This window comes from Sprattus sprattus (assembly GCF_963457725.1).
Source record: "Sprattus sprattus genome assembly, chromosome: 1".
NCBI classification, from domain to species: domain Eukaryota; kingdom Metazoa; phylum Chordata; class Actinopteri; order Clupeiformes; family Clupeidae; genus Sprattus; species Sprattus sprattus.
The window spans coordinates 60,876,035-60,892,763 of record NC_137920.1 but is presented as its reverse complement, the minus strand read 5'-3'; the positions used below and the strand labels follow the sequence as shown (position 1 = coordinate 60,892,763).

Below are 16,729 nucleotides of genomic sequence, written 5' to 3'. Positions count from 1 at the left end.
TCTTGTGTTTGTCTTTCTGTAAGGTGTGTGGTACTGCCAGGCGCTGGAGATGATCACAGGAAAGATTCCTTACCTAGAGGCAGTGAACGGCAGCACCGTCCTGCTGCCCTGCAAGTATGCCAGCTGCGTGGGCATCCAGGACCTCTACTTCCGCTGGTCCTTCAATGACACCGACCCCGCCAACAAGGTTAGGACCTGCTTCCTTCTGTCCGCATCCATAACCCATGGCACCCCTGTGTCATCAGTACGTTCCCTGAATCACCGAGTCACAAACAAGACAATTGTTCCAACTGATTAGAAATATTTCTCTCAGCTTCTTTGGGTGTATGTTGATACGACACATAATGGTATGCAGTGTGGCTTAGATGTAAGTCATTACAATGCACATTTTAAAGTTTCTTTTTTGACATTAGATTGATTGATTGAGTGGGTAGTGTGAAGTCAGAGTAACAGGAAAGTGAATGGTCCATCCCCATGAGGAGTCACTCCTATGAGTAAGGCGTTTAAGTGTAAGACCTGCTGAAAGAAACTGCAATGCAAATCAATAAAGCATCTGCAAAAACTATAAAGCAAAAAAAGGAAATTATATTAATCGACATGCGCGCCATTTTATAATATCAAAGATGTTTAAGCAAATGCCGCATGAATGTTAAATAAACTTTAAATGTACTTACAGCTAGTTGACGCTTGGATTAAGGATGAATTCACGGAGCCTGCTCACTTGACCGTCTACAAGGACCGGGTAGAGTTTGTGGGGTCCACCAAGACCCAAAATGTCTCCATCGTACTCTGGAACATCACCTTCGAGGACGGAGGAGTGTACACTTGCTATGGCAAAAACCCCAAAGAGAAGGGCAGATACCACAATTCCACTTACACCCTGTCGGTGGTGGATGAACGTAAGTGGTTGGAGAGGGTCAAGAAAGGAAAAACAACAAAATTATGTTTCTAATCTCAATATCCCTTTGAGGTAACCTGCTGTGTTTCATTTATTCATAATTGATTCTGGCCACGCTGTACCACCAGTGTCCTTAGGTACTACATACAACATTTTTACATTGCACACAATTTCTAAAACCTGTCACGCAAACTGCAAAACCCGACACCAAATTTGCAAAACTGTAAGCTAACTCTCAGCCTTTCACTCAATTCCTACTTTTTGCAAAAAAAAATTGTTCAATTTCTACGGCACTGCCCCTCAAAATGCAAGATATCCAACCCAGTAGGAGGCTGGGTATGGTCAAAACTTTTTTTAGCAAACAATTTTGTATTCTGTGCATTCTAGCCTTGCAAAATGCAAAAGATTCACTGTGTGTTTGTTACACTTTGGTTGACAGTGTTCTGGAAAACTTAAAAAAAAGAAAAAATAATTAATGAAAGTTGTGAAGTATTTGTCCAGTATTTGTGTGTTTTCAGGTGCATCTCAAAAAGTTAGAATATCGTGGAAAAGTTAATTTTTTCCCAGTGTTTTAATTCAAAAAGTGAAAGTGTTTTCTAGAATCATTGCAGATATAGCGGTATGTTTCAAGCCTTTTTTGTTTAAATCTGGATGACTACGGCTTACAGCTCATGGAAATCAAAAATCCAATACCTCAAAATATTAGAATAAAACATTTAAAATACAGAAATGTCAACTTGAGAAGAGCTCAAAAACCTTTTGAATTAAATTACGGGAAAACATTAACTTTTCCACAATATTCAAATTTGCACCTGTATATATTCAGTCTATTGTTTTGATATATGAGGTACACATTAACACTGTAATTGCAAAACGCTTTAGCAGAACAAAGGCAGTCGCACTTTTGATTTATCACATTAGTGTGTAGTTAGTGATTGAAAATGTCTAACCATATGAATGCTTGTGTTTGCCATCTGACACAAACGTTAGAATTTGAAATTTTGATAGATAGATTTTGATTTTTGAATTTTGAATGCAGTGTTTCATTTCCAGGACAATTGTGGTTCAGTGTTCTTTCAGAAAACGTGTGTAAGCAATTTTGAAAAAACTGTAATACTTAATTAAAGCAGCACAACAGAGGAATTGCTAATCGGTAACAAGATGCTAGTGGCTAAACCTAGCAAAACCTGTCGAAATTTGATTACTTTGACACTATGACAAACAAGTGAGTCAACAACTTTCCTAACACAGTCAAACATCAAGCAAGTGAAACACAAGACAAAGCAAGATGGCAAATTAGCTACTTACTAGTCCAGCAGAGGGTAGTACCTGGGTGGCTTCCAGAAACCTATAGCGCAGTAATATGCCTACGGACCCTGGTATGGCAATGGCACAGAGGCCATTCTCCATATTAAACGTCCCAGTTTTTTTAAGCTGTTATTTTAAGGTAAAATTGCTAATCCTAACCCTGAAGTACAATTGCTACATACTGTTACTTTAGTACAACATACTTTGAATGTTAGTAAGTGTTTTTACAAGAGGGGTATGGGGTTAGGGTTAGGTTTAAAGCTTACTTTCTTGTGAAGCACACATCATAATTTAGTATTTATATAGTATACCAGTATTTATATACAATACTATTTGTAAGTTCACTATAATAAGAAATCAACATTAAGTTTAACGTCAATTATTTTACTCCTTGAGTTACCACTCAGTGTCACTTTATGTCACACTTTTCTTTCTTTTCCCTTCTGTCTAATATCTCTCTTTTCTCCTTGACGGCTGAACTTAACCTTTCAGCTTTCTGTTGTGCTTTTCCCTTCCTACAGTGAGGGTGGTGGATAACACTCTGACCATCCTCATCGCCTCTTGTGTGGGTGGCACCATCGCCTCGCTCATGGGCTTCGTGTTGATAAAGAACTTCATTATCTTCGTGATCGCAAAACTGCAGGAGAGAAAGTAAGTAAACATACAGAAAACACAACAGAGCAGCTCACAAGAACACACTCAAGCCCAGTTCAGAATTCAGGTGAAATGAATGAACACACACACACACACACACACACACACACACACTGTGTGGACTGGAAAGTGAAGACACAGAGTAGGTGTGTTTGTGATGAGTCACCTATTCCCGTCATGGAGCTCTCACAAGATAACTGGCGGTCTTTTAAAGGGACTTGGGTCTGCTGGGGCTCTTAAGGGTGATTTTGTGGGGTGTGGGGGTATTTACACACTCAGTGATAAGTTAACTTATTATAATATAAAAATGTTGACAGATTGTATAATGATACAAAGAATAGGTTATTCCAGGTTATTTGAAGATAACTCGTATTCCCTTTCCTGTACTGTTCTCTCTCTCTCTCTCTCTCTCTCTCTCTCTTTCTCTTTCTCTCTCTCTCTCTCTCTCTCTCTCTCTCTCTCTCTCTCTCTCTCTCTCTCTCTCTCTCAGTAAAGAGTGCCTTGTGACGTCTTCTGGGATCGACAACACAGAAAATGGCCTCTCAGCATCCAAATCGACACCCAAACCCACACCAAAGAAAGCACCACCAAAGAAAGCATGAGAGCCTGCATGTATGTATGTAGATCCCAATACAAAAAGAGCAAAAGAGAAGAACAGTAAAACAAAACAAAACAAAACAAAAACAATCCAAACCCTCCCATTTGTACCTCTGCAGAACAAGGCCATACGCAGGAGAGAGATGAGATGAGACGAGATGAGATGAGCTGAGCTGAGATGAGATGAGATGAGATGAGATGAGATGAGATGAGATGAGATGAGATGAGATGAGATGAGATGAGATGAGATGAGATGAGATGAGATGAGATGAGATGAGATGAGATGAGATGAGATGAGATGAGATGAGATGAGATGAGATGGAGAAGGAGAAGCACTTCCACCTCCACTGGACTGCTTCATGCTCCTCCTGTCCCCTCCTCACCTTCACTAATCTGAGCACCAACACTAAACCCCTCCCTGCTGAGCGCAGAGCAATAGGCTTAAACCACATCTCCATTGTTTGGTCTGATAGTCTCTCGTGTTGTACAATCTAGCTGCTTCTTTCGGCTGCGACATATATGTTTGGAAAACTTCTCTTAGTGCAACATGCCATTATTATTTTTCTTTTTCTAATGATCCTTATCCTTTCGACTGCACTTGTTCAAAAGGAAAAGTGATGCCAGCTGTGGCTCTGGCTCTAGTTCTGTTCTCCACATTGTTTTGTTTTTTCCTGGGTTGGATTGGGAGCATACCCTTCTCTCTCTTTCTCTCTCTCTCTCTATTTTCCTCACGCCATCCCTGCACTTTGAAAGTGAGCAATGAAAGTCATTGTGCTACTTTTATTTTCCCTTAGCTCAGCTCTTACCGGGATGTATCCTCCTGGGGTACTGCAGGCTTGTCCGGTCTGGCGTGGACCTGGCCTAGGTGTGGCCCAGATCCCCCCCCCCAGGCTGCTTACTGGACAGACTGTGGCTGGAGCTTCAGCCAGTATTAGCCACGTTGAGGGGCTGCCCTCCCTCAGTCTGTGCAGGAACACTTGGCTAGAGGAAACTGGTTAATGAGATGCCCAAAATAGTCAACATGAGGAGAAAGACCTGCCTCGGTGTGGTAGATGCAATAAACAGCTGATATTCCCTTTCCCGTAAAGCCTATTTTCAGCAATATAAAGAGGTAATGCAATCCTGTACCCTTGATGTAGGTAATACACTAGCAATGCAATTGCCAAGGTTACCACAGTGATGTACCGTTAAGAAACAGAGGGTGCATCGGTGAGCCTAAACTCCTTCCTTTTCCTATATGTTACATGCACAATGTGTCACACTTATTCAGTTCTTCTCTTCAGTCACCTGTGATGCTGAAAAGGGGACTGAGAGGACATTTAAGAAGGCCCCTGCTTCAGGTCCAGCCCAGGATCATGTTAGATTTATATTTTTTGCTTGGGATGACAAAAAAAAACACAGGTGCCTGTAAGCGCTTCTATCACCACCTGCTGGTGGAAAGGACTAAGCAATGCAAACCAACCAATATCATGCAAAGCATAAATGCTGCAAAAAGAAACAAAAAGAACATTAAAAAGGAGGAAAAAAGCTGAAAAAAAAACAGATAAAATATTTCACGCAGATGAATGAAACTGACAATCCTTAGAGACCAATGCTCCTAAATAAAATGAATGAATCTCTTAAAAGCTACAGTTAACCAATGTATTTTAGCATGTTCTAAAGGCCAGATTTATAGAAACACAAAGCTCTTAACAGTACAAATATACTTGATGTTTTTTTTTACTTGAAACCCAGAATGAACCATGTATAACCAGTCACGTATGTACAGGTTGGTTCAAACTCTTTACGTGAAAGTAGTTTGTGCTTTCCAGTCATGCTTTACATTGTGAGCGTGCGTGTATAGGTTTGTGCATCTGTGTGTGTGTGTGTGTGTGTGATTGTGTGTGCGAGTGTGTATGTGCGTGCGTAGGTCTACCTAAGGCTTACGTTAAGTAGTGTCAGACTGTCTGCTCCAGATCATTTTGGGCTGTATGTAAGTGCTGTAAAAGTGGTATCTGAGCCCTCGTTCTCACTGTAACTAACAACTGCTCTGAGAAGCATAGAAACAGTCCTGTACCCCAGGAGTATTGTGTCAAAACCCACTGATAAGCGCTGGGAGTCCAATGCTCTGTTCCGATCCAGCAAAGTCATACTCAAAGTAGGTCTTTACTGAGAGCTTGAAATGATGAATGTACTCACACATACTCTCACATCCATCACACTCACACTCACACACACAGACACACACACACACACACACACACACACACACACACACACACACACACACACACACACACACACACACACACACACACACACACACACACACACACACACACACAACACATATTTCTGTTTATAGCCACATTTATGCAACTGCTCCAACTTACTGCTGAATAATTTCTTACAAATGTCAAATAATGGCAATAAAACATACTGTGCATTTGCATTAGAAAAGGAAATGAAGTGACTATGAAGAAAATAATTATGAGTAATTTGGATGTACAGATGAATGAGAATGTCTCATGAATGGAACTAAAATGTACTGCTACAATATATTTTAATTTAACTTCTAATCTTTTCAATATGTGAAGTGAGATGAGACAGCAGGGCTGGACAGTTCCTTCATTTGAAATAGTGCTTGCTTGTGTACACAGGTCATTCCAAGAAGCAGCTTTCAGGTCTCCACCCAACCTCCACAGAACATACTTACCCCATTGTTTTAAGACATATGGTGAAAATTATGCCCTGACACTGTAAAACCAAACTTTAGTCTTGCCATACTCAAGTCCCAGGTAACTATGAGGAGATTGAGGAAAGTGCAGAAGAAATTGAGGGACAAGGCAGTTGTCAAAGAGACCTCCTTATCCATGCTGAAATAGCTGTGTGAGATATACAGAAATGTCTGCTGACACCTTTGACTCATCATCTGCTAGGGATGACAGGTGTAGTTGGGTGTCATCTGTATAGCAATAATAGAAAGCTGATGATTGCATTCAGAGAGATGGTAAATATTGGCACAGATCTGGACTAAGTACCAAACCTTGGGGCACTTTCTTGGACAGACAATGTTGGACAGAACGTGTCTTGGATACCTGTCCCACTATTACGCAACGAGAGTTGGACTCAATCCGACAAAGAGCAGTTTCTAATATTCAAATTAAGAGAGGCTGGGCAGCAGAGCTTTATATCTAGAGCTTTTTCATGGCCAATAATGAGGCAATTTTTTTAATGGCTCACATAACTAAACTAGTGGAGTAGATGAGTGGAGGCTTGAATTATTAGAGTAGAGCGTCTATAGAGTTACTAATCAGGGAACACTTGGAGGAGAGTTGACACAAGCTGTCATATCTCACTTCTGGTTTGTTACCTCTCAATATAACAGATAAATGTCCACTGGAGGTAAATGAAGATACTTGTAGTTGACTTAATTTGCCCCTGTGGTCTGATCATCCTTTTCATTTGATATATCAAGTGAATATATCGCTAACTACTCAACCACTCACTCCACACCATACACACAATATACCTCCTCTGTCTGCTCTTACTGACTGGACTGCAATAGTGAAAAGTGTGTACTTCGAGTGCTCTGTGTGGAAGGCCTTTTAGGAATTGGGAATAAGTGCAGCATACTATTGTGTTTGACTAGTGACACGATGGTTGTTGGTGGTTGCACTAGATGGCACTTTTGAGTTATTGGCTTCTGGGGTATTTGTGTGGCTAAGACTTTGATCTCTCCATCCTCCATGTCATATGCAGAGGAGGAAAAAAAGCCATATTTACTTTAGGGGAAAGTTTCTTACATCTTACATCTACAGTATGTCCTGTAACTTGACATACAGAGAGGGAGGGAGAGAGAGAGAGAGAGAGAGAGAGAGAGAGAGAGAGAGAGAGAGAGAGAGAGAGGAGGGAGGGGATATGCGGTTTTGTGTTATTATTCTGTTTCTGTGAGTAACTTAACAGATAACACAGCATCAAAGAATCCTCCCCATTAACTTTATTTCAGGGTTTTAGGGTTCCTATGCATTTCTGATGAAGGATCTGGGCCTTCATAAATATATACAAAAATATAAAGAATATTTAGGTAAAAATTCAAATTTACATTAATTGTACTGGCTTACCTCGACGATTGTGGCTATATATGGGGGGTATGTTTTGTTAAGCTTTGCCGTACATCTACAAATAACTCACAGAAACGTACTGCCAGTCCAGTCCATGTATTTGACAAGATAATAATATAGTGTTCTTAAACCATGTAAAGTATTCTTAAATAGGTATAAAATAGGTGTATCTGTGTTATTTCTTGCACTGTGGGAGAAACTGCTTTTTATTGAGATAAATAAAACCACACTGATTTGCTGAATAGCTAATGTATGCATGATGGCAGCCCTTTTGACAAACCCAAACCAATTTGATAATCCCACCTTCTTTTGTCTGTACACTGGGAGATGATATGCATGCTGTACTTCATGCCAATAATACAGCAAAGCAAGATGAGTCAAGGCAGGTGTCTGGTTGTCATGGCAACACATTTCCATATGCTTTCTGGGTGTCAGTAAAGTTCTATTTTTTATCACTAACGTTAGCCTCATCATTACTGCAGTTTAGACTCTGAATTCATTGAATTAGCCATGAATCATTTTGAATGACGAAATGATGTACATTCTGTGTTTTAGATTTAAGGCCAGACCTGTGGTAACTGTAGCTTGCAGGGGAGACTGTATAAAGCCTGTGGCTCCATTGGATTTGCTACTGCTAGTTAGCTACCTCTCTGCTTTGGAGCGCATCCACCAAGGGGCTTCTCTCCTGAGCTCTTCATACTGTGATTCTGTAGCAATAATGTTGGGAAGTTGAGTTGTTACCAGAGGTGTAAATGGAAGGCATTGTGACTCACAGAGTTAGTTGCAGGGGCAAGAAGAGAGAGCAAGTGATTGTGTCATTTTACCTCAGTGTGGACAGTCTTACAGAATACTCATTGAGGATAAAGAATTTAAAGAGTGATTGGTACTGTGTGCATGGTTGAAATAATCCTTGGTGGAGACTAGTCTTTTTCCACTTTTTGATTCATAAGTTTAGAAATGCTCACATTTTTGGAAATGTTCATACTTTAAAGCTGTTTATCATACCAATATTAGGGTCTTATTTCTGTACGAGTGTGTGCTCCTATAAGCAGGTAAACTCCAGTCAGCTGTAGAGATTCTTCAATTTCTTTTGCATCAGCCTCTTGCATCTGTATTTAATAGTTTGCACAAGTCAGAGCTTTTTGTACTGGGTGGAAATGGCCAGGCTGATACACATGAGGGAAATTACAGCAGAATGTTAACTTCCTTAACCCAGCAACTTCCCTGTGATGAGAGCTACTACAAACAATATAAAGATCATTGGCCTAATTAACCACATTTATGAGCAGAAGCACTCACTTATCCTGTTATCCACTGTAGGTGCTTTAAGAGAACTTGACACATTGTGTATCCTCATGAGCAAAACAATAATGGTAAACATATAAAATGGTTGCCAGCAATACTGAATGCCGTTAATTGTAACATGATGAATGGTAAGGCCCACTTTATCAGGGCATGGTTGAATGATCATGTTAAGGTTCATGTCTTGCTTCTGTTGATTGTTCACTTGTGTGTGACCGTATGAAAGTATAATGTGATGCAAATTATCTGCTGGTTGGCCAAATCTTGAGTTGAATGTCCATGATATTCTATTGCACTTTAGACAACAGAATGTTCTGAAATTTAACAGTGTTGTTACATGTCTGTGGAAGCTGCTGTTGCCGAATTTCTCATCCAGAAATACAATAGATATATTTTACCAAACTGTGAAAATACACATAGTGGGGACACCATAACATCCATGTAGTTTATCATTGCATCACTGTACTTCAAGGTGGAATTGAATGTTAGTTTTGAAATGTCAATGTTCAAAAATGGAAATGGTTTCTTTAAAACTTTGTAGTGACCCAGACAGTGTAAAATGGAAGAGAGAGAGGGCAAATATAATTTTCAATCCTTTCATCCCTCTCTGTGCAATACAAGGATCATAGCTCTATGATGCATTTCAGAGACTGATGTCCTTTGTCTGTAAATTAATTTCACTGCTGACCAAGGGTTCATAGGACGATTATAAGCATGCTCCGCTCAGCCTTTCCTGGATTAGCACACAGGCCTGATTGTCTAAACGTTATTCATTTAAAGCCGCACCGGGTCTACCCTTCCAACCAAAGGGAATGAATAGCTTATCAAGTGCAGTGTTACAAAGATTCCTCTAGAATGACTCAGGAGAATAATGCTGTGAGACCTAAATGTGGCCTTTCAAAGCATTCTTCTGACTGTGGCATTTTATTAGACAGGCTTATTAAACCTGAGCTAAAGACCCCAAACGTTTCTTGTTCTGTTCTATTTGTGACGTCCAATTGAAGATAAAAGGACATAGTATAGCACTATCCAGCTAAACTGCTTGCAAGAACCCTAAAACATCTACTGCTTGACTAAATAAATAGTTAACAGGGAGGAGGCCATTTGAGCACTGTTTACTTTTCTACCTCCTGGGTAAATCTCTAGTGTGTTCCCACTTCTACATTCAGATCCTAAGTCTCCCATTCCAAACTTGATCTGACCCCTTGGTCCCATAACAAGAATGGACATCCATGTGTTTCTTTTGTTGCATTCAAACACAGCCATGCATAACAATTATATTTTCTTTATTACAAAAGCTTAAGAAATAAAGTTATGGATAAAATATGAAGGTGGCGTCTGATTTTTCATTGATTGTGTGGCATTCTAATAGAGGGTTACCTCAAACCTCTCAAAATACTGACCATCAACAAGTGAAAAGATGCACAGGTTTAAAACATTTTAAAGTGAGTGTGTGCAAAGACAGTCTTTACACAAAACACTTCCTTTCAGATGATTAACTAAATGAAAATGGGATAACTGCACACTCAATAACTAATAACTGCATCACTACACAAGTGAGATATACATCACTTGAACACCAACATTCGACCAGGACATTTGGAAATGACCGTTTTCGTAGCATTATGACAGTGGCATTTGCTTCAGCTTTGGATAGGATCACCTGGTGCTTCCAAGGAAAGACCACTTATGGTGTGTGTGTCAATAATTCTGAAAAAGACCAGGAACAAAAATGCACATCATTATGGAACATTCTGCTGGGCTACTGACCATGCGATACTCATGCCCTCACACACAAACCCCTGAGCTGATGCAGGGTACCAACCTCACCAGTGCCTCTTACCTGGATGAGGGTATAAATCCACTCAAGCACTGTGCTGACGTTGGTGTAAATCCCTGGATAATTGCTGCGGGCACACCCCACTCCACTGCTTACCACGCCAATCAGCTGCCAGTGGGAGGTCAGGTACACCAGAGGACCCCCACTATCACCCTTAAGAGACAGCAGAATTTAATTAAAAGGCCGGAATTAGAAGAGAGGAACTGCAGATTGGAATTATGTTGAATGCCAGTGTTGGCCTGACAACTCTTGGGAGCAGAGTTAGAACTTTTGCAGAAGCTCACTGTTGCCCTGGCAATGGAAGGGAACTAAATTAGCACTTGTATAACAGGTATGCTGGCCACAACAAATGCAACAGCGGCATTCTTCAATAAAAAAAAAAGCCAAGCACTGACAAAAGCATCTGATTTAGTATAACTGTGTGTATGGAAGTTAAAGTGTCAACATGAAACCAAAACCAACATGCACGGAGAGACAGAGGAGTGCATTATTGTCAGACAAAAAAAAGATTGCAATTAGTCATCAAGAGCACCTAACCATTTGTCTGACAGAAGAAAGAGCCATACCTGGCAAGAATCCACCCCACCCTCAATATACCCAGCGCAAAGCATTCTGGGTGTGATGGAGTCGCTGTAGCTGGAGGGTCGGGTGCAGACCTTGCTGTCAATCAGAGGAACTGTGGCCTTCTGCAAGACTGAGGCTAGCTGACCTAACAGGAGAGAAAGGACTACTTTGGTAAAAAGAAAAAGCGGAGGTTCAAGAGAATATAGAGAAACTTCTCAAACTGACCTTAGATGCCCTCTTTTGGAAGCAAAAAACTGAGCAAGTAGATATGCCATGACTGCCTTTTGCCTTAGTCTTGAGGATTTCCACAAAGACTGACCAGCACTACTTATCTTGAACTCTCTTATCAGGGCCTTGTCCCTCCCCTAACTCATTGTGGTTCCAGGGGATAATGGAAACCACTATCTGGAACCACTATCTTCTCACGTTTAATAAATAAAGACTATGAAAGATTTTCAGGATTTACGGTACATTTTTGTGTATGGATTCTTAGAATTGGCAGTCATCTCCAGGCTCTAAGCAGGTCCTAGCACATTTGAACTCCTCCACCAAACTGGCAACTGCAAAATTGATTTGACCTACAAAGTTACAGTACCTGGACAATGTGGCACCCCAAGCCATTTATCATCTGCCTTATTCTTGACTCAAATTTCTCCACCTCTGAAATAGCCGAGCATCATACAGGGTACACAGCATGCGTGGCAAAAGCCCAAACTGCAAGCACCACAATTTCAGTTTATCAGGCAAGAAGGTCTTATCAATAGTACCGATAGCCTTAACAATGAAGTCTCTAAGCTCTTAAACTCTAAATCTACACAAATGCATGGACAAGGTACTTGGTAGGGGTCAGTTTGGTTGAGAGGAAGTTTGTTATTGATCCAGCAACCAAAGGATCGTGTGTCGGAGGAAGGGGAGAGGTCCTGTTTGTACCGTTCTCCTTAAGTAGACCCCAGCCGGTCACCACTAGTTCTTCTCCAGTCTTTAGGGGCAGATGGTATGGAGGCAAACACACTGGACGAACAGAGTCTGTGGGGGGAGGAGGATAATGAATGATTAATTAATTAATAGGAAATAAAAAGTAAGGGGTTGCTGTTGTGGAGCGTGTTGTCTATATTTTTTTTACCAAGTAATACTGCAGCAAAGCCCTAATGTGTAAATAATTAATCTAACATGTAAGGCACGAAACACTAGGAATCTTAACAATAGACATAGCAGATTTCTGATTCTTTGGCCAGAGAGGTCATTAAGTCAACTTATCAGAGGACCTATCCATGATGTCCTCAAAACAAAAGACTTGCATTGTATACTGTCAACAACCCTCAAATAGGCATCACCACGTGTTGTTATTGAGAAACCGGTTCCTGCATTGTGTATAAATCCACAGTCACCTAGATACAGAACTGACCCATCATTTTTTATGGTTGTCAATAACAATTTGGATTTCTATCTTGAAACCAAGCCAAGTTTACAGCTTATTGTAATGATTACCGTTTATTCATTCAGAAATCATACAATTCCTCTTTTGGCATGCCTTTACTTTATTTACAATTTAGCCAAATGTTGCATTGAACACATTAATGTTACAGCTAACCGAATTTAGTGTCAGATGAGTTGGTCCACCGTAAAAAAAAACTGGTCTTGTGGTATTTACCACTCTACTGCATATTCCTGTTCCATATGTGAAACAAGCCTTCTAGTGTAATCATTCCTGTCATTCGTAATTGTGACTCTCTTAAACAGATGCGGCGATGATAATGAAGCCACCATTTGATCAAAAGCTCTGAGATACATATCAACAATCTACCTTTTACACACACACAATACTAAAGTGCATGCAAACATGTCAGTAGTTTTAGAACAGGTGTTTACATTTGCCTCCTGAGTGTTCTATGTAATCCTGCAAACTACCTGTAGAGAGCAACATTCAAATATGAGCACAGACAAAAGGTGCCTCTGTAATGGTACACTCCACAGTGGACCTATGAGGACAGTTTTTAAAAAGTCCCTCTACCCACCTCCAGTTTTCACAGGTTTGGCGAGCTGCATTAAAGCAATGTCATAGTCATTCAGTGTGGGTTTGTAGCTGCTGTGAATGATGATCTGCTCAACGGAAAGACCCCCAGATGACCCCATGAGTGTCCTGCCCAACACAACGCGCCAGTGGTCCACATCCTTTGTTCGGCTGTGTGAGAACACAAGTTGGTATCAAGGCGTTTATATCAGATAGAGATTGCAAAGTTAATAAGGAGGAGACTTAAGTGTAAAACCAGCTAGCTAACTAGCTTACAGTCAACATACCTGCCTTACAAACATCAATAACAGCACAGGTGGCACTGATAAAAGCTAGCTAGCTTGCTAAATGGTGTATTTTGGTGTAGTCAATCGTAAATAGCCTTGGTGTTGAGTGGCACTGACAGGTGTTTTTTCTTCCTCCTTCAAGTGACCATATATCATCAAAATTAAATTGAATCACGTGTTCGAACTGGTTAAATATCGATTGTCTGTAGTACCTTGTAAAGCAGTGCGCTGCTGTAAGGACCCATCTGAGGGAGATTAAGGAGCCCCCACACCTGTGCTGCCCCCTCCACTGCAGGCTGGCCTGCCAGGGCCACTCCTCGACAAAGGTGTCACTGCCGCCCACAATCCGGTCCTCGCCCAGCGCAAACCCGCAGTCTGGAGGGGCCAGAATCAAAAACGCCTTCATACCATGCACATGCATGCCACAAGAAGCACACATACACGCATGCACACATTCACATTCACCCACACACCCACACACACACACACACACAACATTACCTGAACAGGACAGTGAGATGACAGAACCAGAGGAGCAAGACTCCCTGAAGGAGGAGAAAGGAAGAAAAGAGAGGGCCAAGGTCAAAAAGGTCAGATCATGAGGGTAAGATGGAAATCAGCTGTCTAGTGGCACACTACATGTCACTGATCATACTGTTCTGAATATAGGCCTCATTATCAGGGCTGAAATATTGAACTGTACAGTCTTCTCTGTCTCTTACAAACATAAGAGCACCACAGTTGAAAGGATCCATGGGTAGCAAATATGTATTTAAAGTCATACATTTGTGTATCCAACCACAGTGTGCTACATTGGGTGCATTTGACATTTTTCAAAAAGGGACTGTGGACATTGCTGTCCTTATCAGGGTATGTGGACATTGTGAGTCAGTCTCAAAACAATTCAATCTGTCATATTCCCTGCAGTACAGTGTGTGTGTGTGTGAGAGAGAGAGAGAGACAGAGAGACAGAGAATGTGTTTTCTTCTCTCTGTGTTGGTCTTCTCTGCTTCATCTTACTGTGGCATGACACCTGCATAAACATGAGCCTCATGTGGTGCTTGTTGAGCCTGAACCCCACTGAAGGACATGGGCAGCTGAGGGGGCAGACTGTGCACAGGGACCCACACACTGCGGGGACTCCTACAGGAGAAAGAGAGGCAGATGTCTTTAGAAGGAATGTAGACATCAACTTTTTAGATTATTAATCATAGTCTCCAGCAAGACATATCCAAAGCCATTCTCTTTAAGGTGCATTTTACTGTAACACCTGATCAAAAATGAGCATACAAATGAGAGGCCATGATATCTTTTCAATCCAAACCATGCAGATCAATACTTAATATACACATATTGAATTAATTTGTTGGATTATGGTTTAAACCAGTCTTACTCAGTACCAGCATTTTTTTGTACAACTCTGGCACTGTTGGGCACCTTGACAGCTAATTCATAAAATACCCTATGGAATCATATATATGGTCTCAATTTAAAATGTTGCATCTTGCGGTCAGAGAGAAAGGTTCTAAACACCAAAGGCAATGGTGTCTGGGTCTTGGTATTCTGTGTGTATTAATAGAATCTCACTTACTCTGTGTACCCTAGTTGCTGGCAGGTGCTCTGGGTGTGGTGCCACCTCCAGTTCTCAGCACACACATAACTCCAGCGGCTCTCAACAGTACGCACCTGCAGCACCAAAAGATCACTCACAAGACGCACTGCACATGCACACACAGGGGAGAGAGAGAGAGAGAGAAGTGATGTAGTAGTTAGATATTAGGAGGGAACCATAGTGATGTCTGGTCTACTTAAACTCCACTGAACTTATATTTAAACTATTTTCTTTGGTGAACTTAAGACCTCGGTGGAAATGTTTGTATGTACATTTGGTTGTATGTTGGTGAATGCTTGCAGACTACCTGGGAAGGTGGTGTTGCTGGTGGTGTTGAACACACAGTGGTGAATGCATGCAAACTACCTGGGAAGGTGGTGTTGCTGGTTGAGTTGGTCACACAGTGGCTCTCGTCCTCTCCGTATCGGCAGTCGGCTATCCCATCACACATGGCCAACATGGGAACGAACCCCAGAGAGCGATGGCAGAAGTAATACTTTTCGGAGATCAATCGCTCTAAAACTATTAACAAAGAGAAAGAGATGTAAATCAGAGACAAATAGTACATGATCACATGGTCAAAGTGTTTTAGAGCCACAGTACAATGCAGCTCAATCAATTCACACCGTCAGAGCTTGGAAGTTGCTTTTTGCTTTTCAGAAGTACTGAAAATACAAGACAAAGAAACGATAGAAAGAGAAGGATAGAGAAAGGGGGCAATGAGAGGGGGTTTTAAGTGAGGATATGGAAATAAATGTAAGAGCTTACAGAAGTACCCTCCCACCACCAGCGCTCCGAGGACGAGCAAGATGCAGGACATGATACCGAGACCCAGCTTCACCTTCGACCTCCGCTGGACCTCACGGAAAGTCATCATCTTCCTGTGGCCTGTACACATCCTCTTGACTGTGTGTGTGCTTGGAAATGAGTATTTTTAGTGTGTGTGGCCAACTGCAAGAGTACAGAGAGACGAACTTCTTTTTCCAATGTCCATCATGAACTTCAGGATAACCCTTGTGTTGTCTTAAGGGTGAAAAATGACCTGCCACTATGTTAAACAGCAGAGAAAACCACCTAAATGGCCTACATTTTTAAATGTGACTTATTTTCCTAGAGAAACCCCAGGTTGTTTGACATACAAAATAGATTTGTGGTTTAAAATGTAGTTAAGCTGCTTTATTTTAGGGGCCTACTGAAGGCGTAATGTTAAGAGAACATGATTAATGTGAGAATTTCCTACATTGTGGTTAGGCAATCAATTATGATTCATGACAAAGCAGTCAAGTTAACACACGTTCATCTCACCTTTGTCCACACCTCTTCTTCTGTGTTTCTTCCCGTGTTTTTGAACTTGTCTTTGTTGTGGTGAAGGAGTGTGAACTTGTGTTTGAGGATCAGTAAACTCCAGGATGATTGCCTGAGAAACTCCAGGATGATTGCCTCTTTGCTTAGTTTTCAGGCCAGGTGATCTTAACGAGACTTGATTGGGGATTTGTTGCCATTCCTGCACTCAATAAGAGTTTAACTAAAATGTGCTGTTTAACAGCACTATG

At 41.1% G+C, this 16,729-nt stretch overlaps 2 protein-coding genes across 2 annotated transcripts in view; one reads left to right on the top strand and one right to left on the bottom strand.

The window, feature by feature from the left end:
• scn4bb (sodium channel, voltage-gated, type IV, beta b) overlaps positions 1–10,192 on the top strand; it is a 16,223-nt gene extending 6,031 nt beyond the window's left edge. Inside the window, exons 3-6 of the mRNA XM_080850313.1 lie at positions 24–187; positions 677–899; positions 2,728–2,857; positions 3,351–10,192. Of these exons, the coding sequence (XP_080706439.1) occupies positions 24–187; positions 677–899; positions 2,728–2,857; positions 3,351–3,462 (629 nt within the window). The 3' untranslated portion in view covers positions 3,463–10,192. The remainder of the gene's footprint in view (positions 1–23; positions 188–676; positions 900–2,727; positions 2,858–3,350) is intronic.
• A 371-nt stretch (positions 10,193–10,563) lies between these two features.
• tmprss4b (transmembrane serine protease 4b) lies at positions 10,564–16,074 on the bottom strand (the record flags this gene model as incomplete). Its single annotated transcript, XM_080845475.1, has 11 exons — positions 10,564–10,572; positions 10,706–10,855; positions 11,269–11,411; positions 12,197–12,292; positions 13,282–13,448; positions 13,777–13,939; positions 14,066–14,109; positions 14,585–14,707; positions 15,156–15,282; positions 15,543–15,698; positions 15,945–16,074. The coding sequence occupies 11 exons, from the start codon at positions 16,072–16,074 to the stop codon at positions 10,564–10,566; spliced, it is 1,308 nt and encodes a 435-aa protein (XP_080701601.1).
• Positions 16,075–16,729: the final 655 nt, after the last annotated feature.